Raw genomic sequence first — 17,900 nt, forward strand, 5'->3', positions numbered from 1 at the left:
GATATTTCTTCATCCGTTCTCTTCTTTTCTCTTTTCAGGAAGCTTGCTCTAAAAAAGGACTCGTGTGTTTAAAAAAGTATCGCTGCAAAAAAAGAAGAAGAAGAAGAAAAAGAAAAATTGCCTGAGTGCTGGAACAGATGTCTAGTCCAATCCTGCCTTGGTCACATTTCCAATTCAAGTAAAATTGCATGGCTTTTAATCCACTAATCTAGGAAGGCTACTTAAATAATCAAAGACTGGAATCCCAAACCATTTACTCTCTCTCTCTTTTGTTTTTGTAAAATAATCAAAAGCGCGTATTTTCAGAGAGAGGCATGAATGAGGTTTTCAAGCTGCAAACAGAGTATGTTCAGTCCTTACCAAAATGGTATCCTAGCTAAAACCTTTTTAAAAAAAAAATTAAGCTCAGTACTTTAGACAGCAAAAGGAAATGTCATTCTAAGATAGGTCTCAACCTTAGCAACTTTAAGCCTGGCGGATTTCAACTCCCAGAATTCTGGGATTCTGGGAGTTGAAGTCCTCCAGGCTTAAAGTTGCCAAGGTTGGAGACCCCTGTTCTAAGAGACTGCCTTTTCTTTCCTTAAAAAGAAAAATAATTCTTGCAATCGACTTACTCTGAACTTCTTTCTGGTAAGTAGCTTACCTTCCGTCGTCCACTCCAACATAAAAACAACTGAAAAGGGTGAACTGCAAGAGATGGGGCTTTGGGTATTAATATTTTTCTACTGCGTGAAGGGAATACCCTGACAACGAGGACTGGCAAAATAGCAAAAAGCCGACAACTGTTAAAAAGGAACAAACCACTTTGTAAACATATGTGGCAGAGTTATCTTTTCTTTTCTTTTTTTTTTCAAACTGTTACCAACAATGCAAAATACAAATATAAGGCAAAGTACATAGTTAAAATATTAATAGGGGCAATAACCTCAGTGGAAGTATTTACAATTAAACGCATCTCTAGGAAGCTGATCTTTTAAAAAAAGAAGAAGAAAGAAGACTCCCTCATCCCATGAAACATTACCTACATGAATAAAAGCATTTGGTATCAGCGGAACAACTGATTTCCTTAGAACCTCTGGCCAAGAGCTGCATAGTTGTTTTTCCCTTCATGTTAACTACAGGCCTGCTCAGTTGCACGCCAGGCGTTAAGCACGCGGCGATATTTCTTCATCCGTTCTCTTCTTTTCTCTTTTCAGGAAGCTTGCTCTAAAAAAGGACTCGTGTGTTTAAAAAAGTATCGCTGCAAAAAAAGAAGAAGAAGAAAAAGAAAAAAAGGCTATTTTCCTGAGCCAGGAACAGCTAAGTTTTGGGATTGTACAACTGAAAATGAGCCCTTTTGGCAATCGTAGCATTATACAAAACCTGATATGACAAGTCAACATAAAAAAAAGAAAAATGCAACCTATGCTTATCGAGTCTCAGAGGCTAGGTTTGTTTTTTAAAAAAAAATAAATGGTACGGATTCTCCTACCGCTCCCACAGTGAGACTCCAGAGACAAGGCTCTGTTGTGACTCGGTTTCCCCACGCGTCTCTTCCACAATTGTCTAAAACAATCTCACCTAGCCCAGTAGCATTTTTACAGTCCAATTTTCGCTTTGATCGAGATGAGTATTTCTCTTCTACGTGTTAAAAGAAAGCCTTGCCCTTTAAAATCCAGTAATGTGTGATCTTTCAAGGATTATTATTTATTTTTTTTGCTTAACATTTTTTTTACGTGCTGCTTTTTTTCCAAAATGGATGTATCTTTGGCATATTAAGATATCTGCCCTGGGTTGTATCCGTGCGGGCTGTTGTAGCCATGTGAGCATTGGTAACAATTTTAGGAAGCAGGGAAGCAGAGCTTCAGAAATGATACGTGATTCACGTAAAAATGATTTGAGTGATCACCAAGTATCTGATGTTAATGTCATTAAAGTGCTGTTTTATAATCTCTGCCAGCTTGTGCTAATTAAAGACAGAGAGATCTGGAGAGTTTCAGCCCCACCCTCCCAAAGTATTTTCCATCAGTCTGCATGTTGACCTGTGGTTTTAGCCTGGTGAAGACGGGCGCGGCTGAGTTGCAAAGCTTTGCTGTTCAGTAGCAGCCATCCTTCCAGCTCTCGTCTTTTGTGCTGCTATAGGTTTTGGGAGCTGGCAGAGATCTGAAACGGAGAAAATGAGATTCGTTAGAAACTTTATTCCTCTTTTCGGTCCCCTAATTATTCCAGTAGTCTGGCACATGGAAGATGTTTTCGTACATCTGCCTTATAGAATAGAATAGAATAGAATAGAATAGAATAGAATAGAATAGAATAGAATAGAATAGAATTTTTATTGGCCAAGTGTGATTGGACACACAAGGAATTTGTCTTGGTGCATTTGCTCTCAGTGTACATATATGTTCATCAAGGTACAACATTTACAACACAAATGATGGTCAATATATCAATATAACTCACAAGGATTGCCAGCAACAAAGTTACAGTCATACAGTCATAAGTGGAAAGAGATTGGTGATGGGAACGATGAGAAGATTAATAGTAGTGCAGATTTAGTAAATAGTTTGACAGTGTTGAGGGAATTATTTGTTTAGCAGAGTGATGGCCTTCGGGAAAAAACTGTTCTTGTGTCTAGTTGTTCTGGTGTGCAGTGCTCTATAGCGTCGTTTTGAGAGTAGGAGTTGAAACAGTTTATGTCCAGGATGCGAGGGGTCTGTAAATATTTTCACGGCCCTCTTCTTGATTCTTGCAGTATACAGGTCCTCAGTGGAAGGCAGGTTGGTAGCAATTATTTTTATGCCATTTATTGTATAATAATGTCTGTATTACTCTTTAAATTTAGCAGGTATTTAAATTTTGCCATTTTGAGATTAGCACTGTGCTTCCTTTCTAGCTTTCAGGGTTGACTTCTGTGTACATACGGAACCCTCAAACGCACAGGTGCTTTGCCATGCTACCCCTACAGTCTGCCCTTAAGGTGTATCTTGAACATAGCCATGTTGTGCTACTATTCGTAATTCCTCCAAGCAACACAATAAGGCCAGCAATTGGTGGGTTTCTTTCTGGCTCAAATTTAAGGGTCCTGAACTGTGGAAAAACCACTACCTATCACCATACAGAATGTGGCTGGAATTGTGCCTCTAAGGATTAGGAATTCCATTCCATCCACTTTTTTCCCTAAAGGAATCACTAGATGGCAGCAAAAGAACAAAAGTTGTGCAGACCCACAGCAGCTGCTGCCAAGTGCTTTTCTACAGAAGTTTAGATCCGTGATAGCAAACCTGTGGCACGCAGCGCCCGCTCTGTAGGCACGTGAGCCGTCGCCCCAGTTCAGTTCTGCCGCGCATGCGCATGAACCTCCCACCGGCCAGCTGGTTGTCAGGTCTCTGCCACGCATGCACAGGGGGTGGGGCACTTGCGGGAGGTTGCACATGCATGCACTGGGTGGGGCGCGTGGGCGGGGGAATGTACCCATGCGCAGGGGGCATGCGCGGGGGCCACGCGTGCATTGCATTTTGGGCCCTCAGTCCGGAAAAGGTGAGCCATCACTTGTTTAGATGTAAGTGAGAGGTGTTTGGTTGCTGGTCTCTGTACATCCGTTTTCTTCTGAATAAACATTGACTGATTTATCTATTGAACATAGAGTGGCAGTAAAGAGCTAGAATTGTCGCATCTCTTGGCTGACATCAAGTGGTTGTCCGGATTTGTGCAGCCAAAGTGCAGCTGCAGGTTGAATGTTGTTAAAGGGCCCCATGAGTGGCGAATAATTTTACTGATTCTTGCATGGAATCAGACCATTCACCTGCACCGGGTACATTTCTGGGTTAAAGAAACCCTCCGGAATCTCAATATTACTTACTGATTTTAAATGTTACACTTTTAGCTCACTTTTTGATAAAAGTCATGCTATGATAGGATGACTCAGTAGAGGTGTGTTCACAGCATTTCTTGCACAGCATGAGTGGGAGAGACTAGAAGGTAAAGAGAAGCTGGGCGAACAAGTATACAGGTAGTCCTTGATATACGACTGTAGTGGAGCCTGCCCACTATCGTCACGTGTCAAGATGGGCTTTAATGACCCCCCCACCCCCTGCACTCCCTAATGCGGTACTTAAAATGACTGCATGGGTCCTTAAGCAGACCATATAGGGTGCCTCAGAGGTGGGGGAGGCCCACTACTGCAGGCCTGCCTGCCCTAGGCCTTCCAAAGCGTTGCCCACCCCAAGCTCCATTTCATAACTCTTGTGGTCTCCACAGACTTTGGGCCTGCTTTCCTGCACCCACCAAGTCTCCACAGGCCTTTCCCTCCCCCACTCGGTCCCGAAGCGCTTCATCGCACGGCCACGTGGTGCGATTCTGGAAGCAGACATGTTCCCAGCGGCCGCACTGAACTGTGGTTTCTGGGAACATGGCGGCCGCTTCCTGAATCGCGCCCCAGGGCTGCGTGTCGAAGAGATCCATTTTCCTCCCCTAACGCAGTCTAGGCAGCAAAAACAACGAACAACAGAGGGCCCGAAGCTTCCCGCAGTGCTGTGCAGACTGTGTGAGGGAAGCAGAACAGAGGGGTTTGTTGCACAGCCACGTGGCACAATTCCAGAAGCAGCCATGTTCCCAGGGACAATTCAATGTGGCGGTTGGAAACATGGCAGCTGCTTCTGGAATCATGCTGTGCGGCCTTGTGATGAAGTGATCGGTTCCAGAAACCTCTGGAACTTTTCAAAAGGCAAATGAGGAGGAGGGTGTGGGACCAGGTATGTGTGTGTGGAAAGGCCTGTAGGGACCCGGCGTTATGTATGGCGGGATTGCAGTGTCTCTGCAGCCGGTTGTAAGGTCAGACAACTGCGAGGGTGCGGAAGTGGCTTTTGGGAGGTCTGGATGAGGGCTCTGCGTCGGAGGCAGAGGTGGGACCAGGGCCATCTAGGAGTGATGTGTGGACTCCGGAGCCTCCAGAGGCGGACAGCAGAGAGGCAGAGGAACAGGAGGAGCCTGTTCCTAGTGCACGCATGAGAAGAGCTGCCAGAAGGCAAGAGCAGCTAAAGCAAAAAGGACGACTCAGGAGTAAGGCCAGGAGATGATTGGCCACTCCCATAAGGCTTAAAAGAGCAGCAACGGCTCTTGGGCTCTTTGTAGGAAAGCAACATTTCTACATTTGTTTCTAGCCATAGTCTCTTGTTTCTGAAGTTCGTGAGGCTTTGCCAAGAAAAACCTTTGACAGCGTGCCAAAGAGGACAAAGGTTTGTAATAAGGCTGAAAGACTTTTTCTGAAGGATTTGTTTTGGAATTAATTTGGACTAAGCTGAGAATGAAGTCATTCTCAGCTGTTCTAATAAAATACATTTGTTTAGGATTGATTGTGTCTGGTAATTACCTATTTGGGCCTAGGTCACATCACCTATTACCTGCTTCTCAGAAGTACCAGAAATACACCACTGAAAATACATTATTTTTGATGGAAAAAGTGTCTTGTTTTCAGAATAAACACGTAAGAGACAAAATCATTCTGGCTATGTAAGATAATGCTACCCAAGACATGAGGGTTTCTCCCAAATGATGGTTTTCGCCATGTAAAAAATGAAAACGGCGGACTCACCTGCGAACGGGCTGTGTGAGTTTGCTGCGAGGCACTGGAATGCCCCCAGAGGAGGGGGCACTAGGTCTTGGCAAGCCACTCCTTAACCCTGTGGTTCCTGCAGGCCTGGTAAGCGTAGCACTGTTGATGCTGCTGGCTGGACTTGCAGAGGCAGAACCGGGAGCTACTAAAGGCAGCTGCGTGGCTTCGGGAACAGAATTAGGTCCATGGGTATTAAATGCTTTTACTGGCTGTCTCAGAGCCAGAGGTGAGGGCGCTGCTGGAGACCGGAATTTACTGGGAGACGGAACTGGAATAGTACCAAAAGAAAATCAGTCACATTCAAGGTTCAGATCAGTAAAATGGCCGCCGCTTGAAATCAGGCAGAACCTAAAAGCCTCAGCGATACAGCCGCCAACACCTATGACTTCACAATAACCAATATTTTTGAATATTTTTGAGAGAAGCAAATAGGTGAAGTTTAAACGACAATGTACTTTCAATATTCTACCAGAAAAAATGAGCAACTCAATGAAAAGCAGTTCAAATAAAAACAGCTGCAATGACAAGTAACCGGGTAGCTAATTCATTCAGCAGCTAACTACTTTTCAATAATTCCTTATTGAAAAAGGAAGTTTAGGAGTCCTCAAATTTAAATTTATTTTAATTATTACCTTTCTATGACATCAGAAAATGAGGAATGGAAGAATGTAGCTCTTCCAGTCAGGTGTACAATATACAGCGAAAACAAGATTAATTAATATGTTTCAATACTTTAAATTGTGTATGCATGCACCAGATTGAAATTTAACAAGCATTAATGTCAATTAAATGAGGCTCGTATTCAAACTATGAATTTGCAAGGTAAAGTACATTCCAAGAGTGTGTGGTGTGTAAATATGGGCCTGCCTCATGGACCAAATATACTATAGCTCAAAGTATGAACATAGTTGATGATAAACCATCCCAATAGGAATGTTATGGTCTGTAATCTTGCAAACAATGTAGGCCACTTCAAGTTTAAGAGATTCCGGAAGAATTACATTTCAAGAAAATTTCTAGATTTGATACTTAACAGCTGAGTTACATGTTACAGATCGTTATAATCTTTTTCTTCATACATTTATGTTGTGCAATGATTCTATTAAGATACAAAAGGATCTTTCTGTTGAGAATATTTCTAGGGGAATTACCAAGGTGTATCGTGAAGACACTTTGAGGAACAATCGGTACAGCGTGGGATGAGGGGGGGGGGCAGAGACTCGGTTTGAAAAGGATCAACATAATGAATTACAAAAACTGCTAAATAAAGAAAGAGGGATATTTGAGAAGCATTAAACATAACTACAGATCCTGAAAGTTCATAAATAAATAAACGCAATTCCAGCATAGTGTAGGGAAATCTTTCTGAAAAACATAATAGTAAATTCAAGGATGAAAGTCAGTTTTGTTTTTTTGTTTTGATATTCCAAGAGCCATTAAATTAAGAAAACATATTAGTTTCTCTTTAAATGCACTAAAACAGGGGTGTTAAACTCACGTCATCACAGCGTATCGGGACTTTTCCCCCTCTTCGCTAAATTGCGCATGATGCATCCAGCCCGCAGGGCGGGAGTTTGACAACTAAGTTATCCTATGAACAAGGCATACCGAGCTGACTTTATTTTTTTTAAAAAAACTTCATTTGCCTGCAAAACACCCTGCCCACAGATGGTGATTTTGCAGTAACAAAAAAAGGCCTTTTACAAGAGAAAGCACATGGCTAAGAAAACAGTTTCTTTGTCTGAGGTCTAAATCATTTGCAGTCTGATGTAAGTATTTAATGGACTGGCGTCTTTGTTCCAGTCTCAAATAAGTCTTTAGTTCAGAGATGTTTATTTGTAACCACACTTCTATACTACCCACTTTCAACACCAATCGCAATAATTCAGCACACAAATTAGATGTTATCCCTTAATGGTGCCACACTAATTAGAATCCTCTCAAGGCCTCAAAAAAGGCTTCACAGATGAATCCCTCTAGTAAAGAAATAAACTTACAAATCTTGAGCGACACTAACCCAATAGGCAAAAATGTTGTATATACATCTAAATATGGGCACGCAATGCATATCCAGCCTTCGACAGGCAATAGGCTAATTTTATGAATGCAAAATTGTAACTTCTAGCATGAAAATACAGATGGAATTATACAGTATGCCGAGGAACTGAAACTGGCCTTCTACTATATGGTGCAAAATTAAAGATATTAATTATGAAATACTGTAAATTCTGGATTTGTGTAACTGATTACTAGATGCATGCCTAGAAAAGCATAGATATGTAGTTTACCTAAGAGTGCATGGCAGAAGACCCTTAAGCCAAAAGATTAATAGTGGTTATCTTTTTTTCCCCAATCAAAACCCGATAACTGTTTACATTATAAATTTGGCGCCTGAAGTCATTTATAAATTATAGAAAGATACTGAAGCTCAATCTAAGCAAGACTTCTAAAATAACTGCATTTGATGTTATAAGGTTTTGAGGTTTTAGGTAGCTGGAATTGTTGCAATAATCTTGACATTGGTTTTGTATGTGTGAAGCAGAAGTCCACAATAAAGTTATCCAAGACAAATGAATGTTATATACTGTGTGATTTCTGCTACTTACCAAAAGCTATCTATCAGGTTTCTAAAGCTATTAATGAACATTATTTGGTTGTCTTTTGTACTGTGAGATCTGCATAAACACTGGAACAATCTTCACTACTTAAAATTTCTGAAGTCAGTCAATTTTGGTAACCTGAACTTTCCAATAAAGTGGACAAGGTTTTTTAAAAAATGCCAAGGATTTTTCTAAAATACTGTGATTAAATTTAGCTTTCTCAAAGACTCCATATATTATCCTGATAATGTTAAGTTCCATAGCTATTCTTTTTATTAGCAGAAAAGTACAAAACTACTTTAAATAGTTGTCCCATGACTTCTTTAAAAGCACAACGTAAGAAAACCAAAAGTAATTAGTCTTGTTGAAAATAATGAGTTTTAAAAAATATCTTTCCTTCACCAACCATGAATTTCAGAGATATCAAACCTGAATACTATTAATTGGTACAGTGTTGCTTAAATACAACACAGTGAAGTTGTCACAAACTTGAACAAAACAAAACAAAACCTCAAAAACAAAAAGCTGTTGATTTCCGAGAAGATACCCAGGCTATAAGAATTTTTATCCTGCTGCCTTAAAGCAGCCTTTGAAGATGATTGAATGGCCCGAAGTGGCAAGCAAAGAAGCAATGATAGATTCTGTCTAGAAAGGATGACAATCAAACAGCCTTAGAACTCCACCCAAGGATGTCGAGTTGACTTAAGGCAAAGACAACCAAATCCAATTAGTATAACTAATGGGAGTTTCTTCTTAGGAAGCAAGAAGGAAGTTCATTTTGTACAATCTCCTCAGCAAGAGTTCCTGGTAATCCTTTTCTGACAGCTCTGGCTGGGCTGAATCTTGGACCAAGCTTCAAATATACAGCATCTGCTGACAGCTTGTGCCCCAAATGTAGAGTTCAAAATACAGCGAGGTTCTTAGTTAACACTGAAGATTAATATCTCCCGGTGAATATATCGACTGCAAAGTTGAACAGAAAAAGAAACAACTTTCGGACTTTAGCTGGAGCGCAGTAAAAGCCTGTAAGCTAATTACCTCCTTTGGCAGCTGGAGTAGGAAGCAGTTGTTTGGTTTTGAAGGCAACACGGTGTAAATTTTTCTGCTTTTGCAGAGCTGTTGAAACAAAGACGTGTTATCTCTGTCTAAACAAAGGCGATAAGAACTTTGAACTACATTCAGAAGTTTCACTTAAGATTCCAGGATTGTCATTTTCATCTAAAACGTTAGCAAACAAATGAACAAAAAAATATATATATATATATATATGGCAAAATAGCTTTCAAAAGCTGTTATGGCTCCAGTAATAGTAGCAGCAGTAGCAGCAGCAGCGAAGTGTTTTATTTTAAAGAAGTGATGCTCACCGCAGTAAGAACTGTCAGAAAACTTGTAGAATAAAATGCATTTTATGTGTTTTAGCAGGCAAAGAATTTTTTCCAGGCCAAAATAATATTAATAATAAATATCTGCGCACCTAGAAGTGAAAACAAACCACCAGCCAATCATGCAAAGCCATATCAGTGCAAGGTTAAACTTAAAGAAGGCAACTGTCTCATTTAACTCCAAAGGTTTATAAAGTTTCACATCCGTCAACTCTTAACAGCAGTTTCTTTTTCCCAAAGTAGCTTTTTCAGGAGGCAACTGGACTTTCTTGGTTTTTTTTTCTTTCGAAGACGTTTCGCTTCTCATCCAAGAAGCTTCTTCAGCTCTGATGGGATAGTGAGGAATGGAATTCCTTGCAGAATCCTTCCACTCCCCACCATCCCGTCAGAACTGAAGAAGCTTCTTGGATGGGAAGCGAAATGTCTTCGAAAGAAAAAAAGCAAAGGAAGTCCAGTTGCCTCTGGAAAAAGCACCTTTGGGACAACCATGACCTGGATGACCAAAAATCTGCATAGATTTTTTGGTATGTGCATTTTAAAGAATATTTATTTCTGAAACAAAATTGCTAACTATTCTCTTTCCTCTTTCAAACGGGCATTTCTTCATTCCAAATCGGGCTACTCAACTATCACACCGATCAGTTATTTAACAATCGATGCCTATTACAAAGAAAAGGCAAACGCCAACAATAACCTCTAGCGGTAAAGAAGCTCTGGAAGGAACATGGAAGGTAGGGAAAGAAAATATAGAATGCCACGTTTTGAAGCGGATATATGAGGATCAGTATAAACCACTACAGTCTGTCCAGTACAGCAGTCATACCCAGAAAGAGAATTCTGCATCGTAACATGGAACACTCTTTAGAACAGTCATGGCCAACCTGTCGCGCGGAAACGTCATGCTCGTCAGGGCTTCACTCCGGAAAAGCCAAACTTCCAGGTTCTAGCGCGCATGCACGCCCAACAATCAGCTGGCTGGCATGCATGCAGTTTTTGGCACTGTCGCGCGCATGAAGAGATCGTGCTCCGGAAAAGCCGAACGTCCCGGTTCTGGCGCACATACGCACCCGACAATCAGCTGGCCAGCACGCATGCGCACACCAGTTTTCGGCACTGCCGCGCACACAAAGGACAGCTGATTGTTGTGTGTGTATGCACGCCAGAAACCCGGAAGACAAACAGGCAAGGCCACGCGTGCCGGGTGACATGGCTGCGCGTGCCACTTTGGCCCTAGGTTTTCCATCACGGCTTTAGAATCTTCTGTCTTACTTCGGTGTGTAAAAGCCCTTGCTGTTTTCTAAGCAGATAATCGCTCCTAACATACTTTAGGTCAGACGGACATAATTAAACTCATTTTGAGTTAAAGTTAAAAGATGAGTTTTTACAAGTCAACTGCTTGATAAGCATTTAGGAGAATAGAGAAGATTATTTATTATTTTGTGTTTTATGCGACACTTTCTCCCAAAGGCTGGGGGGGAACCTGAAACCGATTCTCTTTGCATTTATGGATCGCTCTTTTTCACATAGAGCCACTCACACATAATACCCGTTTGTTTTCTTTTGCTCCATATGCAAAATCAACAAAGAATCATCATCAGTAGCAGCAATGGAAACAGGATGAGGGAAGAGTTACCTGCCCTGGGAAGAGCAATGGGACAAAAAAAAGCTAGAAGGTGAGGGTAAGGAAGAGGCATTCGGAGACAAAGAGATAAAAAGGGGAAAGCCTCTTTGATATTTAGATAAGGTAACCTTTATTGTCATCTATGTGAGTAATACGTAATTTTGTATTTATTTATTTTCTGATGTTTATGTACTGTATATTGGAGGGGGGGGTGACCCTTTAAGAGCTGTATGCAACGAAATTTCATTTTAATGTATGCCAATTAGTGTACATTCAAAGTGACAATAATGCTATTATTCTATTCTGTTCTATTCTATTCTATTCTATTCTATTCTATTCTATTCTATTCTATTCTATTCTATTCCTTTGTCATTTTTTATACTGTGGGCACACTGGCACACATTAAAAATTGATATCACAGAAAGGGTCAAATTAAGCAGGCAAAACATTCTCTGCCAAGCAATAGCTAAACTTCAAACTCTTCAAAGGCTTTAGAACAGCCATAAAATTCACATTTAACTAATCTCTGCTATTCACTTGTTTTCTTCCATTCTTCTGAGCAACAACTCCTTTCCCTAAAGTCACAAATAATTACAATGAGTCTTCCTCTTAGGTAATATGCTATATAATTATCTACATTTAGTTTAATTGGCACTTATCTAATTTTAAATTATTGATGAAATTTGGTAAATGGCTGGTAAAATCCCTGACTTCAATAATAGGTATTTTAATTTTTAATCATCCAAATAAATTGTACTATATTATAAATATATCTTTAAAATTATTCACAAGAACAGTTTTTCCCCTAAGGCCATCACTCTGGTAAACAAATAATTCCCTCAACACTGTCAAACTAATGACTAAATCTGCACTACTATTAATCTTCTCATCGTTCCCATCACCATCCTCCTTCCGCTTATGCCTGCATGACTGTAACTTTGTTGCTTGTATCCTTATGATTTATATCGATATTGATTGTTTCCTGATTGCTTATTTGTACCCTATGACTATCAATAAGTGTTGTACCTTATGATTCTTGACGAACGTATCTTTTCTTTTATGTACACTGGGATCATATGCACCAAGACAAATTCCTTGTGTGTCCAATCACACTTGGCCAATAAAGAATTCTGTTCTGTTCTATTTTATTCTCTGAAACAATGTTATGTACTCTGCTTGCCCCTAAACAAGAGAGATCTTTTTCCCTCTGACTTCCATTCCAGAAAATATAAAACAGCACGAAAATCACTATTTTGACATACACAATATTCAGTTAAGAGGGAAAGCACATAAAGTATTTCAACTAGATTTAAGAATGTGAATCTGGAAAAGCAAAAAATAAAATAAAATTATCAGCGTTAAGAGAGTATTATGGATTTAAATGTAATGATATTTCAAAGTTAACGCAAACTAGGATTTAAAAAAATTCAGATGAGGGTTGATCTGCTGAAAACAAAGTATAAACTATGAGTAAAGGATTACCTAATGCTAATAAAATTTTAACTCATGATTTGTCTAGATGCAGTTTGATTCTGACTCTAATCTAAATATAGTTTATGCCAGGGGTCACCAACCTTTCAGACCTCAGGGACCACTAAATTCATAATTTTAAATCCCCCGGAACAATAATATGATCTGCCTAATGACCGGTTGGGTGGGTGTGGGGTAGTGGTCATGTGACTGGGTGGGCAGGGCCAACTCAATGTCACTCACATCGAGGGACATCTCGCCAGTTTCTACTCACCCCTCCCCTCCCAGCCACTCCTCGCTTCCCCATTCGGGCTCCTTAGGGCCCCAACAGGAAGCAGTTGTTGGAGCTAAGCAGCCACCACAAGAAAGAGTTGGCAAAACAGCTCGGTTCAAATTGGATCTGACCGAGGAGGCGACTCAGTAGAAGCACCTCACTGAGGACTAGGAGCATAGACTTTCCAAGCAGAGAGAAGACTTGCGGGAGTGCAAGGCCAGGTACAGGCGCCTGGAGGCTCAACAGGCTGAGATAGTCAGCCAGTTCCAGGCCATGATGCAGTCCCACTGGAATGAGGCCCTCCGACTCCTTGCCACCAGCGGCGCTTCCCTCCAGCCTTCGCCCAAAGCCCCAAACCAGGAGGCTGAAGCAGACCCCAAGTCAGAATTTCTGTCCCCCTCTGACCCACACAAAAAGACCCTGAATGGGGAGACTCTCTGCAGCAACACAAACGTTGATTGCACGTATCCAGCCCAGGGGCCATACTCTGAGGACCCCTGATGTAGTGCAATATAAAAAATGCAAATAATTTTCCTGCGGACCACCAAAATTTTCTTGAAATGTGTTTTTCAATACTAATATAGTAGGCATGCAGTTCTGAAAGCTAACTTGTGGGATGAAAAAGGCAAATAGTGTTAAATCAAAGTGACCTTGTCAAGTTAAGCCCATGCAGAAGAACAGTTTGAAGTGGAAAGGCCATTATAAGGCGACAGTGCTTTGTAAAAGAAAATCCAAGGAAAACATGGAAATGTAAATCACAAACACCAAAAAGCACATAATAGCAAGATTTCTACATATCAAACTTAAGAATACATTAGGGACAACCCACATACAATGTTAAGCCCATACTGTACAATATCGTTAAATGCATCTTTTGTTTGGTTGCAAATTGCTTTGGCAATTGGGATGACGGATGGAAATGTGTTCTTCCAAATTAAAGATTCCCAGCTCATGTGAACTTCAAGAAAACATGTTAGCAGTGACTAGGCAAGGTATTAATATCCTTTCTCCCTACAAGTGTTATGGACTTGAATCTGAACGAACAGCTATTACTTAACAGTTAAGCAACGATATATGCTATGTTAAGCTTCAATGTTTTCTACCAAGTGTAATTTAACCCTTGGCTTCCAAAGGTCATGCCTGATAAGTTTCCCTCTTCCTTCCAAATTTGAAAACCATGGTTCTACAATACATACAGTATGTATTTTATATCCATATATTAGTGCTGTGTCTGTATTCACCTGCCTCTTCTAGACATATATCCTAACATAAAAGGCAATTAATAATATTCTCTTATTTTTATAATACATCCTCCCATTGCCCCAGGGCGACTCCATAGCAAAATGGATGCAAAGCAAATCAGCATGCTCAAACGATGGCTACGTAATTAATCACATTATTGTGTTCAGCATATGGTGCTAGCAGGCATGTAAGATGGTAGATGTAAGCATAAAAGCACTGAGGGTAAGAAAAAGCGAGGAAGCCCTGCCCCAAACATCTGCATACCTCTGCAGACATCTATGCACGGAGAATGGAAATCATGAAAATGTTCAGTTTGAGTTTGCTGATCAGGGACACCGTTACTGGTAAGACAGTTTCTAACTGCAGAAAAATGCATTTGGACAAACAACCTTGTGCAGTTCTTAGAGCTCAGCGCATAAAGAGCTGCAGAGATCACAAAGATGTTTGTGAAATCAGCAACATTAAATTTTGCCTTTATTCAGGTAAACAATTTTAGGAACCCAGCCTAAAGTATGAAATGAGAATGACTGTACTTTTAATCTGTCTAGGAGAATCCACACAGAGAATCCACACAATGTGCTGTCTTTATCTTAAGGTAAAGATAAAAGTTCCCCTTGCACATATGTGCTAGTCGTTGCTGACTCTAGGAGGCCGTGCTCATCTTTGTTTCAAAGCCAAAGAGCCAGCGCTGTCCAAAGACGTCCCCGTGGTCATGTGGCTGGCAAAGGCTCACAGAACGCCAAAGGCTCACAGAACGCTGTTACCTTCCCACCAAAGGTGGTCCCTATTTTTCTACTTGCCTTTTTTACGTGCTTTCGAACTGCTGAGTTGGCAGAAGCTGGGACAAGTAACAGGAGCTCACCCCGTTATGCGGCAGTGGGGATTCGAACCACGGAACTGCCAACCTTTCGATCGACAAGCTCAGTGTCTTAGCCACTGAGCCACCGCATCCCTTTATCTTAATCGTATCGTTCCCCAGAAACGGTATTGAGGCATAGCAGCAAAAGGAAAATTGCTTTTCAGTATGTTTTGTGTTATATTGAAGGTATCACAGCTGCAAATTGCAAGAAAACCTGTAGCACACTTTAAACCCTAGGTAGGATGCATGTGAGATAACAAATTAAATATGGACATTATATTTGCTGATGATATTGAATGCTTAAAGAATCACTAAAGTTCTCTGTGTAAACCTGGAAAGAAAGGAATACATATCAATATTTAAAAAAAGCAACTTGGGACAATATGTATGTATGTATGTATGTATGTATGTATTTTCAATTGTGGGATAGAAAAAATAATTTAATTCATTCAACAAACATTAGATCTGGCTAGGTTAGCGTTAGTCACATGAAACATCTAATCCCTTTACCATGAAACTGTAAACCCGCAGCTACAATTTTCAGTCTTCTTTCAGAAGCTGCGTTTACAGCATCACTGTAAAGATACTTACTGGCTGAGGACTGAGGCTGAATACGAGGTATTCCTCCATTTGGCACTTGAAAGTTTGAGTCACTTCTACTGTTTTTCACAGACTCAACATGGATGTTAGATGTCCTGGACAGGTTTGGAAGACTACGCCTTAGTTTTTCTGTATTGAAGAAAGATAACAACATACCATCTAATGCAGGAGACGGCATTCTTCTACCCCCGCAGAAAAATCCCTGGCGTACAGATGCCCTGAGACAGCGGGAAAAGACTAAGTACAAATCTTCAGAGCACACATTTTAGCTGTCAAGCAATACATGATCATTTAAAGCATTAAAAAGTGCATATTTTATCTAGAATACCACATTCTAGAAAAGCCTGAGCCCTCGCATACAGCAAAAGTTAATTGATATTCGTTACTTTAGGAGAAACAGTCCAGTCTAGTGTCTTGATCCATTCTCTCAAAATGTGAATGTATATCCAACAGATGGCAACCTATTTATCGATTTGAATTCCACTGTCTGTATAAAGTTATGTAGAACTAGTTCTGAGTCAGGATACTGATACCAAAATAAATAAGAAACAAACCCCCAATATACAACTGGACAAAAAGAAAGGTTTAGTGAGTTGGGGCTTCATAATAATTTCCTCACACTCCCATAATTGCCCCAATTCTCTTTTTGATACTACACTACACCTGATCTTAGCCAAAAGGCCAAGAAGTTGATGATCAGATTTGATATTATTTAATACTGTATTTAGAGAATACAGAGAAGATTCAGAAATTCACAATGTGTTTTCTGGTGGAATAGCTTTTACCAGCTGACACCACTGTACAAAATCCTATTTATTTCAAAAACTGTAGCAAAAATGCTATAATTTTAAGAAGAAATAATGGGAAACAATTTAGATTAGCATTTTTCAGAAACCCTACAGCGATGACCAGATTCCATAGCTTTGAACAAATATGGGTTTGTAGTCCAAATTTCTTCTCCATCATCCTAGCAGTATTGGTTTACATATAGAAGGATCATCACTACAGATTTGGCGGGGGGAAAAATCAGCTTTATTAGCTAAATGATATGCTTGCTAAGCAATATTGAGCCTTATGAATCTTAATAAGGAAAAAATTAACACTGACATTCATTGTAACAGTATAATAGTCCAATAAATTAAATATAAATATTAAATATTTATAGGATGTAATACAGGGGTCCCCAAACCCTGCTCACGGCCCACAACTGGGCTGAGGCCTATCTGCAACCGGGTCATGCAAGTGGCGGCCCAGTACAATGGAGCTCAGCTTGTGCTAGCGGCAGGCCAGCTTGCGTGCACGCACGTGTACAACTCAACTTGTGCAAGTTGAGCTGTGCACGCTGGCCCGTCACTCGCACAAGTTGAGCTGTGCATACGTGTGCTGGCCCACGACTCGCATGGCCCCCCCACCGGGCTGCCAAGCCGCAAAGGTTGGCGACTTCTGATGTAATATGTAACCAACAAATCTGCATCGTTTTAATTTTTCATTCTTTAGTGGTATAAATCAAATGGTGGCTCCCTTTATATTATTTTTGCCTATTATTTCTTTGAAAAGGAAGCACTCTCAAGTGCAATAATTGTAAGACATCGTGATTTAAAGCAGATATGGGAATTTCTAAAAAAATTTATGAACCAGTTGCCTGCAGGAAATGACAATTGGCATTTTGTCTGAAAAAGTGTTGGAAACGAGACTGAACCGTAAACTGAGATATATAACAATTTGGATATGCACTGGAAGTAGTGTGCAATTAGAAGTAATAGGCCAATGCAAAAAAGAATCCTAACTTTATTTGTAGAATATAGAAACCTGAGCTCTTGGACTGAGCAATACTATGAATCATGTGAATTTAACTTTCTCAGCTGTCACCAAATCAGCATCAGGACTAAGAAACAACGCAAATAATTTCTTAAATTTAATGGAATTAACTATCCTGAGTTTCCTTGACTGCTTTTGCTATACCCACAGAATGCGTAGTTTTAAGTAAAAACAGGCTTAAAATATATTTCGCTAATCACAACATATAATCTACTTTATTATTATTTTTTGAGTTAGAGAATATTTCTTGTTGTTGGTTGGTGTATCCCATTTAAAGATCAATGCAAGAGAAGCGAAAGCAAAAGCTCAAAGGATGAAAAATAATGCAAACAGGGATAAAGATGAACAGAGCTATTCAAATTAAGTTTAGCGCCGCCTGCTCACGAACTATGCCGAGAATCGTTATTTTTTGTCCGATATACAAATACTGTACATACTTTCATA

General features: G+C 40.2%; 1 protein-coding gene across 4 annotated transcripts in view; it reads right to left on the reverse strand.

Moving 5' to 3' along the window:
* Positions 1–945: 945 nt before the first annotated feature.
* Positions 946–17,900, reverse strand: part of SLAIN2 (SLAIN motif family member 2) — a 32,900-nt gene continuing 15,945 nt past the window's right edge. Inside the window, exons 6-9 of one of the 4 annotated variants that reach the window (XM_058192488.1) lie at positions 15,630–15,767; positions 9,229–9,306; positions 5,570–5,858; positions 946–2,142 (exon numbers count right to left, since the gene is read on the reverse strand). In XM_058192488.1, the coding sequence (XP_058048471.1) occupies positions 2,076–2,142; positions 5,570–5,858; positions 9,229–9,306; positions 15,630–15,767 (572 nt within the window). In that variant the 3' untranslated portion in view covers positions 946–2,075. The remainder of the gene's footprint in view (positions 2,143–5,569; positions 5,859–9,228; positions 9,307–15,629; positions 15,768–17,900) is intronic. The other 3 variants (XM_058192490.1, XM_058192489.1, XM_058192491.1) reach the window with 3 other exon arrangements.

Source organism: Ahaetulla prasina, chromosome 8 (assembly GCF_028640845.1).
Source record: "Ahaetulla prasina isolate Xishuangbanna chromosome 8, ASM2864084v1, whole genome shotgun sequence".
Lineage (NCBI taxonomy): Eukaryota > Metazoa > Chordata > Lepidosauria > Squamata > Colubridae > Ahaetulla > Ahaetulla prasina.